At 45.1% G+C, this 17326-nt stretch overlaps 1 protein-coding gene across 1 annotated transcript in view; it reads left to right on the top strand.

Annotated features, from left to right (window-relative positions):
* Positions 1-16387: 16387 nt before the first annotated feature.
* ELOVL6 (ELOVL fatty acid elongase 6) overlaps positions 16388-17326 on the top strand; it is a 64778-nt gene continuing 63839 nt past the window's right edge. Inside the window, exon 1 of the mRNA XM_072335437.1 lies at positions 16388-16684. Within this exon, the coding sequence (XP_072191538.1) occupies positions 16596-16684 (89 nt within the window). The 5' untranslated portion in view covers positions 16388-16595. The remainder of the gene's footprint in view (positions 16685-17326) is intronic.

Below are 17326 nucleotides of genomic sequence, written 5' to 3'. Positions count from 1 at the left end.
TGGAGCATCTAGAGCAGCAGAGAGGCTGAGTAACTTCCTGCTACCCAAATTGTTCTAAGAGTTCTGAGAGTGAGGTTTTTCAAAGTATATGAGGAAGAAATTAATCCTGTAGGAAAATGGTTGAGGAAGGGATTTGTGTTGATCTTGTTTTAATGCAGGTGCCCTCACTAATGAGAGAACAAGGGAAACTGCAGATGATATGAATGTATAAGTAACTGCCCTGGAGGAAATAGAAGAGACAATAAGTCCATAGAGGGTAAAACATGGGCATAGAATAACAGTGTAAGATTAACATTGAAAATATTTGAATTATGTCCGCGAGACAGAGGGATAGATGGAAATAAAGTGGAGGAAAGGAGAATCATATGGAGCACCTAGGCTGAAAGATAAATGTGCAAAGATGGGAGCACAGAGCAAGTGAAGTGAGCCTGCAGTGTGATGCAGTGGAGTTACAGCTGGTGCTAGCTCTGGATTTCAGATGTAGAAACATAAGCAGGGAGACCAGGCTCTGCTGCTTAGAATGCCTCCTGCCTATTCCCAGGCACAGCATCTTTTTTTCTGTTCTGCCTTCCTGGGTGTAGATATTCTTCTGTGAGTGGAAATAGCAATAATTCAAGGTAAACTTGGTGTGACTGAAATGGGCCTCAGCAGCACCCAGATGTAGCTGAAAGTATATTCAGATTAGAATTTAACTGGGGTGTTCTGATACTTCCCTGGCTTTGTCCAAACTCCTCTTTGAGCTTATCGTATGAAAATTGATGAGGATTTGACTGAGATAAACTGATTGAAGTTCTAGGCTGAAACTGGGGGAAAACGTGCCCTAAAGTGATCTGGAAATCTGAGTGTTGTTTGGCTGCCAGCCATGGGATTCCCCTAGAAAACTTCAGACAACATTTGCACCAGCCTTGATAAAGCACTGGTAAACTGTGCAACAAAAGAAAACCTTCCAGGTGCAGGGAGATGGGTTAGATGGCCTACTAGGTCTTTTTTGTCTTTAACTTGTGATGACTTTATGGAAGCACTTTGTCAGCCCCTCACTAAGCACTGTGTACTTAGCTCTGATCAGTCCTGTCAGACTGCAGTTTGGGAAGTTAGATTTAGCTATAAATTCCTGTCTGAGTCTCTGAAATCTAAAAATAGACTAGTTGAGAAGCTATGGTCTGAGTTATGGATTGAATGTGTCACTGCAGGAACCAAGGACAAAAAGTGTGACATTAAAACTGATGTGAAAGAAGAATTTGCTGCTTGACTATTGCTCTGCTCACAGAGTACATTTTTCAAGCACAGAGATCTGTCAACACATTAGCTAATTAATCTTCACAGAACATCAGTAGATCATTCCTTACACCTCCATTTTTTGGACAGAAGCAGAAAATGTAGTGAATCTTCCCAGCATAACTCTGAAATTAGAAATATGAGTCTTTCCTGTTGCCCCATACTGACATCTCCAGTCCATACTGCCACCTAATGCCTGTCCAATATATGTCAGGAAATGCAGCAGGTGCTTTGTTTGAGAAAGAAACTAAGTAGATATTTTCAATCTATTCACAATGTGTAATAGTTTAAAAATATTATATGGTGCGTAAAAAAGAATGGAAGAAAAAAATAAAAGAAGGAAAAACAAGAAAACAGGTGATACAAGGCTGAAGGTACTTGCATAGGAATCATTTCTTCCATTGTGTTTATGGGAGGCTGCAGACTGCTTCCCAACACTGACTTGGGACAGATGTGGCCCCAGCAGCACAGGACACAGCCCGGGCTCTTCCTTGCCTGTTAGAACATTGCTGATGTATCACTTGGTACACATTCACTGTGGCTAGTTGTGATTCACAAGGGTTTCCTCACCACTTGAGGCTGCACGATTGATGTTTCCCACCACAGCCAAGGTGAGCACTGGTGCATGGCCTCCTCCTTCCTGCCAGAGGAGAACTAGACCAGCCTGCGAATCTCTGGTCTTCCCTGAAGCCTTGGGAGCCCAGGCACCCCAAGCCATCATTTGTGATTACAACAGCTGCTTTGTCCAACATGCTGACAAGGCCACAAACTTGTCATGGGTCTATAACACCAAAATACTGCTCCCTCCATCACAGTAACTTCTATCACATCATCAATCACCATTTCATCAGTTTTCAAATCTGCCACAAACAGTTATGGTTTCTGTTATTCACAGATTCAGCTTTAGCACAGCAAAACTCATAGCTGCTCAGCCTGGGTATTGCTTCTAGGTTGTGTGCTGCTGCTGAAGCAGACAGATACTTCCATGCTGGTGTCAGACCAGTAGCAGTGAGCTGACACAGCAGGTCATCTGCAAGTCACAAGTATCTTTGAGATAAAAAGCTGTGGCGTATTTGTACAGAATTACTATTACAGCTCACTAGCATTGCATACCTACCCTCTAGACTAGTGAAGGAAATGTGCTTGGAACTACGGGATGCAATTAGCATTTGCCCAGAGGCAGTAAAAAGCAATCATACCTCTTTTTTACCCCCCTGCAATTCTGTAGCAGCTGAAGTATTCCATTAACAGTAATATTTGCATGTTCTTGCTACTCACTGAGCTATTTTCCTGTAACTGTTAGATTTTATTAGTATTAGGTTAATAAATCTTTGTAGTTTATTGTCCAGGGAGTGCCAGCAGCTTTGCCATTGAAAGAAAATAACAAGGGAAAATAAATGATTTGTCACCATTGTTATGGAGGTGAAATTCTGTTTTCCTGTGATTGATTAAACCTTTAACGGTGGGAAAATCAGTTCAATACAAGAACTGCACTTTGATATGCAATATGCTACCATAGGAGTCTGCTGACAAGCTGGGGAGCCTTTCATGCTGAAAGCCAAGCTTTTACCATTGGAGAATATTTCCAATTGCCGTCCTGGGTACCATTAATATCCAAAGGTATAAATATATGCAGATAAATGCAATGGAGATTTCACAGTTTATTTTTACTCTAACTCCCAAGGAAAACTAAAGCATTCTGAGTGCTTTCTGTCAGTGCAGAAAACATCCTTACCCTTGACTAACAGCAAGCTCTGCCATAGCCCTCAGCCCTGGAAGTCCCCAAAACTTCTGCCTGCCAGGGATCGGCTGGCCAGGCAGACTGCTTTCCTTGACACCTTTTCCCCAGGGAAGAGAGCTGCCAAGCAACTAGAAGTGGGACAGGTAGGAAACCTGCCTGAGAGCTCTCACTTTCTTCTTTCTAAATTTCACTGGCAGAGGTGCATATTTGCAGAGCATTTCAGGTTCAGTTAATTCAGAACTGTGTAGTGGGGGGGAAAAAAGGTTTTCCCTGTTCTTTCTTCCCCACGTTGGCTTTAATCTTATCAGAAAACAGCTACATTTACTGGTTATGAACTTTCATTAGAAAATGTCAAAGAAAAATTCATAGCCTAATTTTTTAAAGGTAATAACTGCAAACTTTCCCACTGGGATGCTCTTACCCCAAGAAATTAGGTTATTTTCCTGTTTCAGTATCTTTTGAAATAGGCCAAATTCAGTTCGGGAGGAGGGAACTGTATTTATTGCATGAGAACTTGGGTTTGTGGGAGGTCAGGTTTTTTTCTTTCCAGGGCAGTCTTGTTTTATTCTTCTTAGTATTCTGATTAACTCCTAACTCTGGATGGCAGTCCCACTATGGCTGGTTATAGAAAAATGCCTCGGTCCCTACCTCAAAAAAAAGAAGAAAAAAAGTTCAGCTCCCAAAGCAAAGGGCAGAGGAAGGGAATGGAGGTTATTATTGAGGATGATGCATTGAGCAAGGTCACTGATGGAGCCAGGAGCCATATCTAAATTACCTTCATCCCATTTTGGGCTGTCCCCAGGCTTTGATGGAAAGGTGTCACGCTGGGGGAAGTCAATACAATATGGAGCTGGGGCAGAGTGGTTTTAAGTCTTTTTATTTGAGCTTTACTATCATTCAAAAAATGGAAATGAATACAAACGCTGCTGTCCTCTCCCTACCAATTCTCTCCAAATTTGCCCCCTCTGTCACCTGAGTTTAAAAGGCAGATGTTTCCTAGTGGCATCCACCCACGATTCAGAGAGCCTCCCATACTGTGATGTTGTGCTGCTGTTCTGCAGCTGCTTTCCAAGCGTGCTCCCAATGAGCCAATTAAAGCAGACAAGATACCAAAAGGAAAAAAACAAATAGTCTTTGACTGCCGCTTCATTAAGGAATCCAAGCGCCTGTCTCCTGTCAGAACCACTGGAAGGCTTTTGTAAATGCATAAGTGCATAAATTATGTCTGCGTGATTGCAGCTACCTGTGCTCCTGGAGCAACACAGAGCGTCATGACAGCTTGCTCTGTATGTGTAATAATTAAAGACGTAAGTGATGGCTGTGCGAAATTCAATGATGCTGAAACAAAAGCATGGGCTTCTTACAAGCTTAACAGTGCTGTTGTCCTCGGTGCTTTCTTGGCTGACATCCTCCTTTGCCAATTATTTCCATTCAGATGTTTACTTCTACACCCAAAACGGGCTGAATTCAGGAAGAAACAAAGTCCTGTCTCCACGTAGGAGCACAGGCCCGATTTCTTGCTTGCACAGTCAGGTAGATGTAGGAGGCACTAAAATGCTGAGAGTTGACTATATTAAAAAATACAAATGCTCCCCTCAGAAGAATGCCCTGTACCTTTGAGGCAGTTTAGATCACCTGTTTTGTATCAGTCACAGTTAATATGATGGTTACATGCTGGGTTTTAACATTTTATTTCAAGTTACATTGATACTGTATTCATACAATATGTTACTTTGTGTTATAATCAGAAAGGTTAATGTGGTGGAAGGGTAACACAGAAATGTAACAGAAAAGGGACCAGCTTAGGATGGTATTTCACAGGAAAAGTAAAGGTACTCAGCAGCCTTCAAAGATGTAGGCTCACAGGAAGGACTCCATAAGGGAGAGATTTTCAACCAGAAATCCTTCCCTACTGGCAGTCAGCTCCTAAATGAGGTCTCAGAGAGGTGCAGCCAGTCTCCACCTGTTCCAGTCATGCAGATGAATTGCCTTCACCTGCGCTCCCAGGGCTGACCAGATCCTTTCCTCAGATGATCAATCAGTGATTCAGGCCATGACTCAACAGTTACCATACACTTTGGTTTCTTTGGTTTGTTGCTGTTGCTAAAAATGGTATGTAATAATGTGATTACATGCATAATAATAGCAAAATTGGTGTGAGAACCTTCTGCTCTGCACCAAGCAGAAGGTGGGGCAGGAGGTATTTTGTATTGTAATTCCCACTAAGGCTGGTCATTGTTACTGTTTTGCACTCAGGAGGAGGCTAGAAAAATATGTGCATGTATGATAAAAGAAACTGATATCAAATGGTTGACCTTCCTTTAGTGATGTTGCAGCTGTTACCTAGGATTGCCAAGATAATAGATACAGAAATGGATTGGACAGTTTCCCAGGATGCCCTAATGAATTTGTAAACAAAATGGGCATTACAGAGACACGTGGACTGTCACTTTCAAAGCCACTCACTATAATCAGTGCAGGGTACTTAGGGATGACTTAGGACAGTTCCCACTAAGGGAATACTGACCAATTCTAACAGGGTCCATCTGAGAAGGAAATGGAGGGTATGTTTGCTTATCTTGGCGTGTAATGGAATTTAGGTACCCATTAAAGTAATTCCTTGCTAAGCTTCTACATTCAATGGAGGACAACACTGTTTTACCTGTAGGCCCGGCACCTCCAGCAGCAAAACCCTGCTGGCTGAAATCCAGGCTGCTGTTCTGCAGGCAGAGCTGAGGAACTTGTCTGTGTGAGATCACTGCATTACTCAGCTTGTCAGGGAAGAGGCCCAGATGATCGTTGATGTGCTCCAGTGCACCCCTCACAAATTACAGCTGTACCTGCACATGGGTATAATTAGGTGTGTACAGAGGAGCTGAAACATTTCGGCGTTGTCTCTGCCAGTACTTATTCCCAGCACTTTGACATGGAGAGAATGAATAAAAGGGCTTGTTTTCATAAGAGGGAGCAGGTAAGCCAGGAAGTCTGCCTACAGCATAAGCAATGCTTCCCATTGTACTGGCAGTGCAGGTTAAAGCATGAAGGTATTGGTGGGGACAACAGATGTGTGTAAGTGCTGGGAAAGGCAGAGAGCCGTGCTGGCAGCAGCACGGGAAGCCCAGGGCAGGCAGCATGATATCCAGCCTCATAACTGGGTTCAGCTGGCCTCATGTGGCTTGGATTATTTTAGACAGGATGCACTACTACATTTAGCTGCATTTACTAACAAAAAGTTCACCCAGACCTGCATAATTAGGATCACCTGGTAGCAGAATCATTGGAATACTCTGTGTAAGGAGAAACAGTGTGCATAGACCCTATGAAGCAGGAGTTGACCTTGAAGTGTCTTCTGCAGCTAAGGTCTGTATTCCATTTTGATTTGTGAAGTACCTGAATAAATGAGTTATCAACCAACAGACGATGGCTTCAGTTCCCTAACATGTGACTGAAGTCACCATTTGTCAGCCAGGCTCTGAAAATGTAGAGAATGAAGTAAAAGATGCTTGAGCAGAGTGATGATTTCAATGGCCAGCAGGAGGACAGAGGCTAAAGATACGCAAGGAAAGTCAGAAACCTACATTTCCGTCATCATAATGTACTCTGGCTTGCTCTTCCCTGCAGCTTGAGCTACTGCACAGCACTTTGTAAAGAGGGTTTGTCCTGCTAGAAAAACGAGTGGTGACCTTCCAGGCTGAAAATGCAGGTAAATGCTTTTTGAGACTCAGTAGAAAAGCTGTCCTAAGTTTAGCTGCCAAAAATGAAAGGCACATCTATGGTAAATCATGATATGTATTTATATGTAAATACAGCACTGAATTAATCTCTGATGCTCCTTCATCTTGGTGCTACAAATAGGACACAATATGCAAAATACTATTTAATTGCACGCTAGGCTGTATTTAACAAAACACACAGGAGGTACATTATATTAAATGTTGTTTACCTTTAGAAAAGTGGATGGTGGACTAAGATGCTTGTTTGTTTACATGAGTAGAAATGAATTGGATTTCTTCCATCAACTATTTCTATACACAAAAACAGTGCTGACAAATCTAGATGAATATAGTTGCTTGAATAGTTGCTTGAATCACCTGGGCGACCACTACATGAGAATGAGAACCAAAAGACAAAGTCAAGAGACTTCATTCTATATGCAGTCAGGTACAGTGTTTCACAGGACATTTCCAAAGGTTCACCCAAGCAATACAAAAGTGCAGCCTCACAGCCAGTTAAACAGCTTTGCCTGAAATTGAGAATGAAGAGGATTTGTTCCTAGCATCGTTGATCTCAAAATGTGTGTTAGGCCTTTGAAGTTAAATGTAGCCCATGTGAAAGCTGGGGTGTTGATGTCACTGGAGTTACATCAAGGAGGCCAATGTGCTCACAAAAATTTGTGGCGGAGAAATACAAAATGCCAGGCATAGCTGAAAGGTTCTGGGGCATGTGTGCTCAGATGTGTAGAAAGATCTGATTTCTTTCTGCTCTGTTTGGTATTTGTGTGGTGTTTTTTTTTAATGTTTGGGAGTAATAACTCATTGTGTATAGCATGATTCTATTTGTTGTCCGCATTTACTAACTGCTCCAATTTTGAGGTTTGCTGATTTGAAGCAAATGGAGAGGTGACACCTGTCACCTCAACTAATCTGAATGGAACGGGAGTGAAATGAAGCTGAAATGTCTAGAGAGAAAAAAAGATCCTGGAAATTGTTACCGTCTGAGGACAAGGGTACATATAAGGAAAATATATTTCTGTGTTTCCTATTTATCTGAGTGAATCTTAGAAATTATGACCTGCAGAAGGTCTGATAAGCTACAGATCTGTTTGCCTAGGCAGCATGGTAGAGATAGCACAGCCTTGTCTGTGCTAAGTCAGTCTGGAAGCTTTCACTTGTGCTAGAGTGCTAATAGTGCAACAAATACAGGAGGATGTTCCAGTATCAATCTGCAATTGGATCAAAATGCCCCTCCTCTCTGCGCATGGATTGTATTAATTCTGAGTATGCATGGAATGGATTTTCCCTAATGAGAAATATCCTCTTGAAAATGTTAAACTATTTTAAGGTAAATTCAAAGTGATCCACACTCCTTGTGAGAACAGAAACTGTTCCCACCATGCATGTTGCACGTTATGAGTGTCAATACTAGCAACACAGAATAAGCCAGTAACACATATTTTATCATTAGTTTTGGTTCCTGGGAGGTCGCTGCAAAACCCTCTAAGGAAAACATGATTTGGCATGTTTGCAGTGGAGGGGAAGCTGGAGTCCAAGCCTGTCTGCCACGGGCAACCTGGCCTTACAAAGTACTTTTGTCTGCTCATGTCCTACTGCCTGGCTGTTTCCCAGGGCCAGACTCAGGAGTGGAGCTGTGTGACCAACTGGGACCTCAGTACCACCCAGTCTGTTGGTCCAGGACCACTTCTGGGCCTGGCTCACCCTGAAGCACCCACACGGCAGGTTCCAGCAGAGGGCACAGCCAGCCAACACAATTGGGCTGCTCCCAGCATGCAGCAAGCAGCAGGGTACTGTGGGAGCAGGTGTCCCGAGGCTGAATCCTAGAACGATCGCCTCCCTGATGGCTGTGCAAGTCCCTGCCACTTTCAAGGGAGGCACAGCATTTTGTGTGATCCTTGCTCTTTATTTATAAACAATTTCCCATAATGCTGGGGCAGCCTGGTGACCAATCTGCCTCAACGATAGATAGATAGATAGATAGATAGATAGATAGATAGATAGATAGATAGATAGATAGATAGATAGATAGATTTTTGTAGGGCAAAATTTTCCTTGGGGATCTCCCTTGGTACTTTTCATCCAGCAGGGCACGTGGCCTGCTTGGGCCCTTCTCCTCCATCCATTGGCTTGAAACTCCAAGCAGAGGAAAGGGATCCCTCTTTCTGAGCCAGCTTGTGCAGGGAAACTGATATTATATGCAGCCTTTGGGGAGGTACAAATCAGGAGACTGCTTAGGGTGCCATCCTTCCCGCAGTGCCTCCCAATGTGCACTTTAGCTCTGTGTTCTCCCCAGTCAGAGCTCTGCCTCTGTGGCATAATTAACAGCTATTTGAGTTGTCTCTGTGTGTCTCAGTAGATCATCATCATAAGTGCAACACTGGCATTTTATAACATGGTAGTAATTGATACCTAGATACAGCATGTTGGTATCCAGATCTTTCTTAACTGATGACCAGAATCACAGAGAAGCATTTATGCTATTAACAGTATGAGTATGACACAATTTAATTTTATGGACAACGTATGTAGCAGATAAGCAACATAATAATTATGCTTTGTATAGAACATGACACTTTCCGTTCAAGGCTTTCCGAACTTATGAAATTCAATGAGTTTAGTCTCGCTGTATCTGTCGCAATGGGAGAGCTGTTTGTTTTCAGAAACGTTGAAGTGAAGAAGTGTTTCAGATATTTTAGCATTAACTTGCTTAGGGTCAATGAACGAAAATCTTCAGGTTCTCAGATTTGTGGTATAAGCGTAAACTGTGTTTGTATTTGCTTCAAGTCTGACTGAAGTCCAACAAATATTCTGTTGATTTCAGTAATTAATCATTTTACCTTTGGAACTCAGACCTTGAGCTTCTGGTGACAAAATGTATGATTGTAAGAGCCAAATGATAAAGCAGTCTTTCTTTTCTATAGGGTATTGTTTTAAACAAGTGAGGCACTCAGATAAGAAATGCATGAATTCACCATCCTTTCCTATGGGAGCTAGGGAAAAGCCCTGGGCAGAAATTGGAATGCTTCCTTTGATCAGTGTCTGCCCTCTGCATATACAAGTCATGATGATTATCAGAGTGATATACTGCTAATTATGATCACGCTGGTAAACTCTTCTGTCATCTTTGGATTGTCCTGGAAAGGGGTGAAGGAAATGGATGGGGAAATGAGTATCTGATTAAAGACAGTGGTATATTTCTGTAGGAAGGTAGTTCTTATCTCTGGAAAGATTTTTCCCAGTATCTGCACCTTTAAAAATGGTGAAGAAAAAGGACAGCTCTTGCATACATTATCATCTTTTTGCTCTTCATATTCATTAATAATTAAACAGCTGTGTTCACATCTCACCTTATGCCCATGTGTCAACTCAGTGCTCAGACTGCATTACGGAACTCTGAAAACCTTAATTTCCAAATCAGCGTGACTTGAAGCTGGGGTCTGTCCCACATCTAGTTCAAGTCAGCCAAGCCAACTTTATAACTCCTTCTTTTGGCTAGAAGAGCCGACCCACGGCTAATCTGTATTAGCATTCCACTCTTACCAGTGGGAAGTTGTTTCTTCTCTAAGTTTGCACTACAGCAACATCCTTGGTCAGCACCTGGCTGATGCTAATCACTCCACAAGCTATTTACTTGAGTTTTTTTTTGGTAGGTGACTTATCCCCTTTAATGGACTGAATCAGCTCACAAAGGGGTTAGGGCAGTGTCGGAGGTGGGGACCAACAGGAGAGCAGGCAGCGGAAACTCCCCTTCTGTGGCAATGGGGTTGGCTCAACCCTTCCACTCAGGCAGTCTTCCCCTGCCAGCATGGCAATCCATTGAAGCAGAGACCAGAATGACCTGTCATTTGGGAATGCTTCCCAAACAGCATTTATCCTTCACATGATCAGCAGCCTCCAGTGGAGTCATTTCTATTGCCTCTTCGGTGGAATGAGAATAAACTTGGCACATGGGCACTGTTCATGTACTCACATGTATATGTCTGCTTCCAATGGTAAGTGTACTAGGGCACCCAGCACAGATAGGCACTGGCAGATAGGACACAGGATAAGAAAAGCAGCTGCTGGAGGCAGCTCAGAAAGCACCATGAAACATCCTTGCAAATGCCTTGAACCCAAAGTGAATAACGTCAGAGTCAGCTCTGACACAACACAGCTCCATCTACACTGATAAAACTGCCTGGGAGATCAGGTAGTATAAGACTAGGGCAATGTCAGTGCCTACACACAGACTTCTCTCTGATACAGTAACAACATACTAAATGTACAGCTGGGTACAAATGCTTCCTCTTGACCCTACTGATTTCCTACAAAACCCCTGGCAGTTGTATTGTCACCTTGTCATCCTCTTATTTCTTCATGTCTTCTTTCAATCTAGTGCTAACACAGCTTTTTATTTAAACACCAACAGGAAGGATTTCTGAGGCCAAAAAATACCTGCACAGTCCAGAAAATGTTAAACAAATATATTCAAAAATTAAAGGCAGCCTTTTAAAAAGGCTCTGCAACTACTTTTCTGTACAACCACTTCATTGCATGACTTTTCTTTCCTGAACTCTAAAGAGCACATCACTCTAAATTGCAAAGTTAAGTTCTTCTATAGACTATTTTTGCACAGATTCCAGATGGCACGGAGCAAGTGACTTTGCTATGAAAAGCTAAAGATTTCAGAGGAGGTGACTATAAAGACATACTCAGCTTTTGTACCCCCTTCATCACTGACTGCAGGATTAGTCCAGCCAATGAAGCAGTAGAAGAGGAGAAAATCCCAGCAATCACTTCCCATTTTTAGTTTTGAAGATAGACATCTCTTCCTTTCTTCCTTTCTTTTTTTTTTTCTACATCTCTGATATGGAATATAATCAATATTTATAAAGTTAAACAGGGCGTTCTTACATAGCAAGGCAAGGTGTTCTTTTCCACCTTTTAAATCAGTGGGCTGCTGCATGCCTGTATGCATACCTGTATGGTCTCATTGGCACTATCAGGGAGATCATGCAGCATGATTGATGATTGATACCTATCTTTCATTATAACAGCCCCTGTGTGGGATTTGTGTAGCACATGTATACTTTATTTAATAGCAGTGACAAGTAATAGTGATATTAATCATAACAGATAAATAGTAATTAACAGGAATGAATCCTGTTATTGCTTTCCTGCTGTGGGATTTCAAGCGATGGCTCTTATCTTCTAATGGGCACTGAGTGGGCTGACTATGGCTTCCAAATGATATTGTTGCTTCTGTTGCCTCAGGACAGCAAGCACTGCAACACAGCTCATCCCGGATGAATTGAGCAGGACTTTCCAGAGTCCTTGCAAGCTGGCCCCTCAAAAACCCATAGCAAACTGAAGATCTGTAGGTGCTGTAAGCTGTTAGGGCTGGGATGGATCCTGTGAGCAGTTTGGCAATACCACTGTTACGTATTAAGGTTTTAAGCAAGAGACAGTAGCAAACTCGTTTGTTCAGGAGAGATAGTGATATCAGTTCTACTGGCTCGGGAAGCAGATAAACCTGCACAGAGCAAAAGCAGGTGAAAAGCCTAAGCCTGCTTAATTACACTTTCCTAACCACTGCTGGCAGATAAGCTCTATCCTAGAGGCTGAAACCACGAAGACAAAAATCCAACCACAAGATTCTCAGGATGCCCAGTATTTTCATATGCAGCCATTTCATCAAAGCAACAGTCAGGCTTTTGCTCTCTTTCAAGGATCCTGAAGTACACAGAAAAAGGCTTTCAAGAAGCATGAAAAAGTGTGGAGAGTTAAGGCCGAGGTAAACATGTTCTTTACTGCCTTATCTCTCCACATGCATCACCCAAAATACATACATACCCACCCACAAATGCACACCTGAAATAACATCAATGATCACTTGAAGCAGCACCTTCTGCTCCTGTGATTCTTTCATGCTGCAGCATAAGAGGAAATATTTAGCACGCGGTTGCACAGACCCCATTATTTCAACCACACTTCCTGTTCTTAGCCCAATACATTTACAAAGTAGTACATAGGACTGTCAAACAAATATATGCATTAACATCCAGCACCAAGTACCACAAAGCCTGTCTCATCTTCCAACTTCTGCCATAGGCCTGTGTTGTGATCTCAGTATGTAGGCTTGAGTGGCCAGTGTAGATATCCAGCTCTTGTGCCTGTGTTTGAGCTTGCCCGTCTGGGGCACTCTTCGAACTGCTACTAGAGCATAGAAAAATGGGAAATACAGATTTTTATATGTAAATGGCTATAATGTGGCAAGTTTTGCAGATGGATTGAACTTTATACACAGGACTTCGTGTACTTGAAAACCACAAAAGATTTTCCACTTCTTGCCACAGAACCATGGCATCAAGCTTAAGCATGAATTGAGAAATGCTTCTGTTGCTTATGGCTGTGTAGAAGATACTGAGGGTAGCGAGTGAGGAATTGAAACATGTGAAGGTAATGCTCTCATCACCCCGCTTGTAAACACACCAAGCTGTTATCTAATCCATCTAAGCTATAGCCCAGTGACAAGGAGGGGCAGGTTTCTGTCTGAGCTGCCCACAGGAGCTGTACTGTTACACTGCATTTCACTCCTGCCCATTGTCATTTCCCTTTTATCTGGCGTGAGCCTCACTAGGAATAATGCAAGTGATCTTAGAGATAGGTGGTTTCAGAGCACTCTGTTGGTTTTTAAGCATGTGATCAACTTGAAGTCTTTGGCTACTGTAGTGCAACGGAATAGGATTATGTTGAGACGTGGCTTATTTTACAGATCTGCGAGATGACACAGTAATTCAGCTTTAAATTCCTTTATAACATTTTCATTCTGATTAGTGCTGATGAAAGATTTGTTATCAACTGGCTTCCTCAGCCCAGCAGTTTGTTAGTGGGATTTGCTCAGGCTGTGGTTGAACCCCAGAGCAGCCCAGTGGCATTGACCAACCCGGTTGTAGGCCTTCACTGGTAGACAGGCTTGAACTGATAACAAATAGTCCTTGGCCACATTATTGTTTATTTCCTGGTACCCAATGTGAAAACGTTCTCTTTGGAAGGATGGGTCAGGACCAGCTAGTAGTCCCAGAGATGCTTACCTACTACATTCTGCCATTCAGGGGTACCACACTGACTTGTTTCCAGATTATGGAGTATATAGGATGCCTCATTTTTTTTTCTGGCTTGCATTATTTGTCTGTTGTTTCGTTTTCAAACTAGGAAAATTGTAGAGAGAAATTAAATTCTTTAATACCTCAATAGATACAGATGGAAAAAAAGCTTTCAGCACACAGTCCTTCAAGTTTTTATTTGTTTTAGTAATTGATGCTATGTTTAAATCACGACGTCATCTTGTCCACTTACCATACCTCACGTTGACTTGTCAGCAATATAGTGTCTCATTTCCCAGCAGCTGGCTAAGAGTTTAGTCAACATCCAGCTATACACTGGGATGCCAAACCATTCAAAATCACTCCTCGCAGCAATGAAGCCTAATGGTTTTTGTAGTAATTAAACACTGTGACAAGGGAGGAAAAAGTATTTGCTTAGTAGCGGGAATGATGATGGTGAGGTGCTCAACCTGATAAGACAGTTCTTTGTAAACCCTGAATGAACCTGCTCACTTCATTCAACCAAAGGTTCTTGGGTAAAATGTAAATGGCATTGCTGTCTATCTGGTAATAAACGCAGTGTTTAGCTGCTGCTACACATTCTGTACAGCCTTAGAAGGCATCCTGAATAAGGGGAATAAACATTAATGTTTGATATCTAGCCACTGAATGAGACAAGGAGCCCATCAGAGAAATATAAAGGTATGTGTATGAATGCAGGCAGAAAGATTTGCTAAGGTTGTGATCCCCACCTTTTGGAGATGTTATTTTGAAACCTTATCATTCTCACCCCACCCCTCCTCATGAAAAGTTATTTACAACTTTCACTGCTTTCATGTAAGAATTAAACAAATTACTTTTTAAATGGTTATATAACCATTGCTCTCCTCTAAAAGAGGCTATGTATTTTTGTTTACTGCTCTCAAATGCAACTTATATAAGCACCTAAAAGCAAGGCTGTGGAGGTGTTATACGCTCTTCCAGTGTCCATGCAGGTTTTTCCTAAGTGCTGCAAGTGGAGGTGTTACCATCCAGAAAGCCATGTGGTGGGAGGAATACTCAGGTAGCCTACGTGGGACCAGGACAGCAGAGGAAGGACTGGCTGCAAATTGCTTCACCTAAATATAGGTACAGAACTCTCAAAGCTTGGGTCCAGATTTACTCGTTCAAGAGTCATGCTCACAAAAGCAAGCTAATGTACAGCAGTGTTTGTTGAGTTATGAATGGATTTCTCCACATCACTGTACTAAAGATACTATATGATACATGAGTAGACCCCACCCTTGGAGCAAGCTCAGGCACACACTGACACAAGGGCACTGCCAGGTGATGTTTCAGCTGGAGTAGCAAAGCTGGGGCTAACCTACAGGAAGCCAGGCTGGCACAGGAGCAGGTCACGCAGGCAGAGAACAGCTGTGGAGCAACATTGCTCCTAGAATGATGGCAGGGAGCCTTCCCATTGCTCAGACCCTGAGTATCTTCATGGGCAGTCACTTGGAGCAGAAAGGTGAAGGAAGTCCACTGTGCACGAGCCCTGCCCCACCTGCAGTCTGGTGGCTGCAGAAAGCAGTTCTGAAAAGCTCTGAGCTGCCCTTCTCTGTGTGGAAAGCAGGGAGAGGAGTGTTCCTAAGCTACTGCATTGTGTCTATGCAGACAGCAGTCTCTTCAAGGAAGGGGTGCTGGACCTGGATCTGCTGAGGGCCTCTGGTACAACGAGAGTAAACAATAATTCAGCGCTGCCTTGCAATTTCAGTGTGAGCAGCTGAAACACATGATGCTGAAGAGCATGGTGGTCAAAATGCAGATGGGAATGCCAAACAGGTTAGCTGTCGGTATCCCACAACCTGAGGGCTCCAAGTTGTGGCTTTTTTTCCCCTGTGCTTGGACAATGTTAAACAATTCCATGTCAAGGAGAACTGAAATCCACAAGAGCCAAGAGCATGCTGACCTGCACTGGCTCTGCTTTGCTTATGGCTGGCATCCATGAAAGTGGGAACCCCGCTGCCTTCAGACCACAAAGCCAGCAGGGCTGTGCCCTGACTTCAGCCCGAGTCGTTGGGAGAAGCATGGCCAAGGTGCTGGCCCTGCTGGAACCGGAGGAACTCAGCTGGTGACAACAGCACGGGGCAGATGAAATGAAGGATACATCAATACACCCCAACAGGTTGATAGCCCCGTGTCGGGTCTCCGCCCTAGGTGTGGGTGAGGGTCCACGCTCCAGCGGCCCCACGGGCGCACCGGACCCAAAGCGGGGCTACCCTCCCGCAGGCCAGCGCTTCTGCAGCGGGCCGGGCCGGGCCGTGAGACGCGGGGACCGCGCAGCTGCGGGGCCCGCAACCTCAGCAGGTGCACGGTGAAAGGAGATGCAGAAAGGCTGGGGGGCCGTGAGGCGTTTTGGGGTGCACGCTGCTGCCTAAGCCTCACCCTGTGCTTCTTTACCTGGGGGCTGCCGGCACGGCCGGGGGTTCCCCCTTCCTCGGCCGGCCGGGGGGCGGTGGGGGGCGGGTGTCCCGGGTGGCGGCGGCGGCGGCGGCGGGCGGGCACTAAGACCGCACCGCCCCCGGGCGCTGTGCGGCGCGGCGGCTGCAGAAGAGGAGGAGACCGGCGGGCCCGGGAGGAGAGGCGCGGAGGGGAGCGGAGCTATGCTAAACCTGGGGTACCGCTGAGGCGGGGCGGCCAGGCCGGAGGCGGGAGCTCTCCGGCTCCTAAGGCGTCAGGCGGCATTTCGGCGCGGGGAGCGGCTCCGCAGCCACCGGGCCAATGAACATGTCCGTGTTGACTTTGCAGGAATACGAATTCGAGAAGCAGTTCAACGAGCATGAGGCCATCCAGTGGATGCAGGAGAACTGGTGAGTGCCGGCGCTGAGCCCGGCCGGCTGCGCGGCCCCGCGGCGCCGTGCGCGGGCGCAGAGCTCCGCCGCTACCTGCCCGGCCCCGCCGCTCCGCGGCCCCGCGCCCCTCGCCCCGGCGCCCCATCAAACTTCATTTCCAGCCGCGCCGCTATCAACTTTGCGGGCTGCGCGGGGAGCTCTGGGGCCGGGGGCCGGGGTCCCCCCTCCCCGTCACGGCTGCTCGCCCACGCCGCCCTCCGCGCCCCGGTGGCGCGCAGCCCGCCTGGGCCTCACCGGGCGCGCCTCGCCCACGCCGCGCTGCCGCCCTCCGTCGCCCAGGGCCCAGGCTCGTCCTGCGCGGCCCCTCGGTACCCTCAGCCCGGGGAGCTGCGGAGGGACGGCAGGCAGCGCTGCCCCTGCCCGTGGAGGCGGGAAAGTGCCGGGTATCTGGTAGGGCTCGGACTGGTGCGGCATCCTCCCGTGTCTCAACTGGGCTTTTCTTACGGGCAGGATAAGCAAAATGACCAGCTGGGGGTTTGCTTATCCCTGTCGTCCTGCAGATGAGCTGTGTGGGTACCCTGTATCACTCACTACTCGCGTGGGCACTCTGTCTCATGGCTCATGTGGGTAACTTGTGTTGGTACCCCGTGCTGCTTGTGC

Source organism: Excalfactoria chinensis, chromosome 4, assembly GCF_039878825.1.
Source record: "Excalfactoria chinensis isolate bCotChi1 chromosome 4, bCotChi1.hap2, whole genome shotgun sequence".
In the NCBI taxonomy this organism is placed as follows: Eukaryota; Metazoa; Chordata; class Aves; order Galliformes; family Phasianidae; genus Excalfactoria; species Excalfactoria chinensis.
The sequence above is the reverse complement of the archived record's forward strand: the minus strand, read 5'-3'. Positions and strand labels throughout refer to the sequence as shown.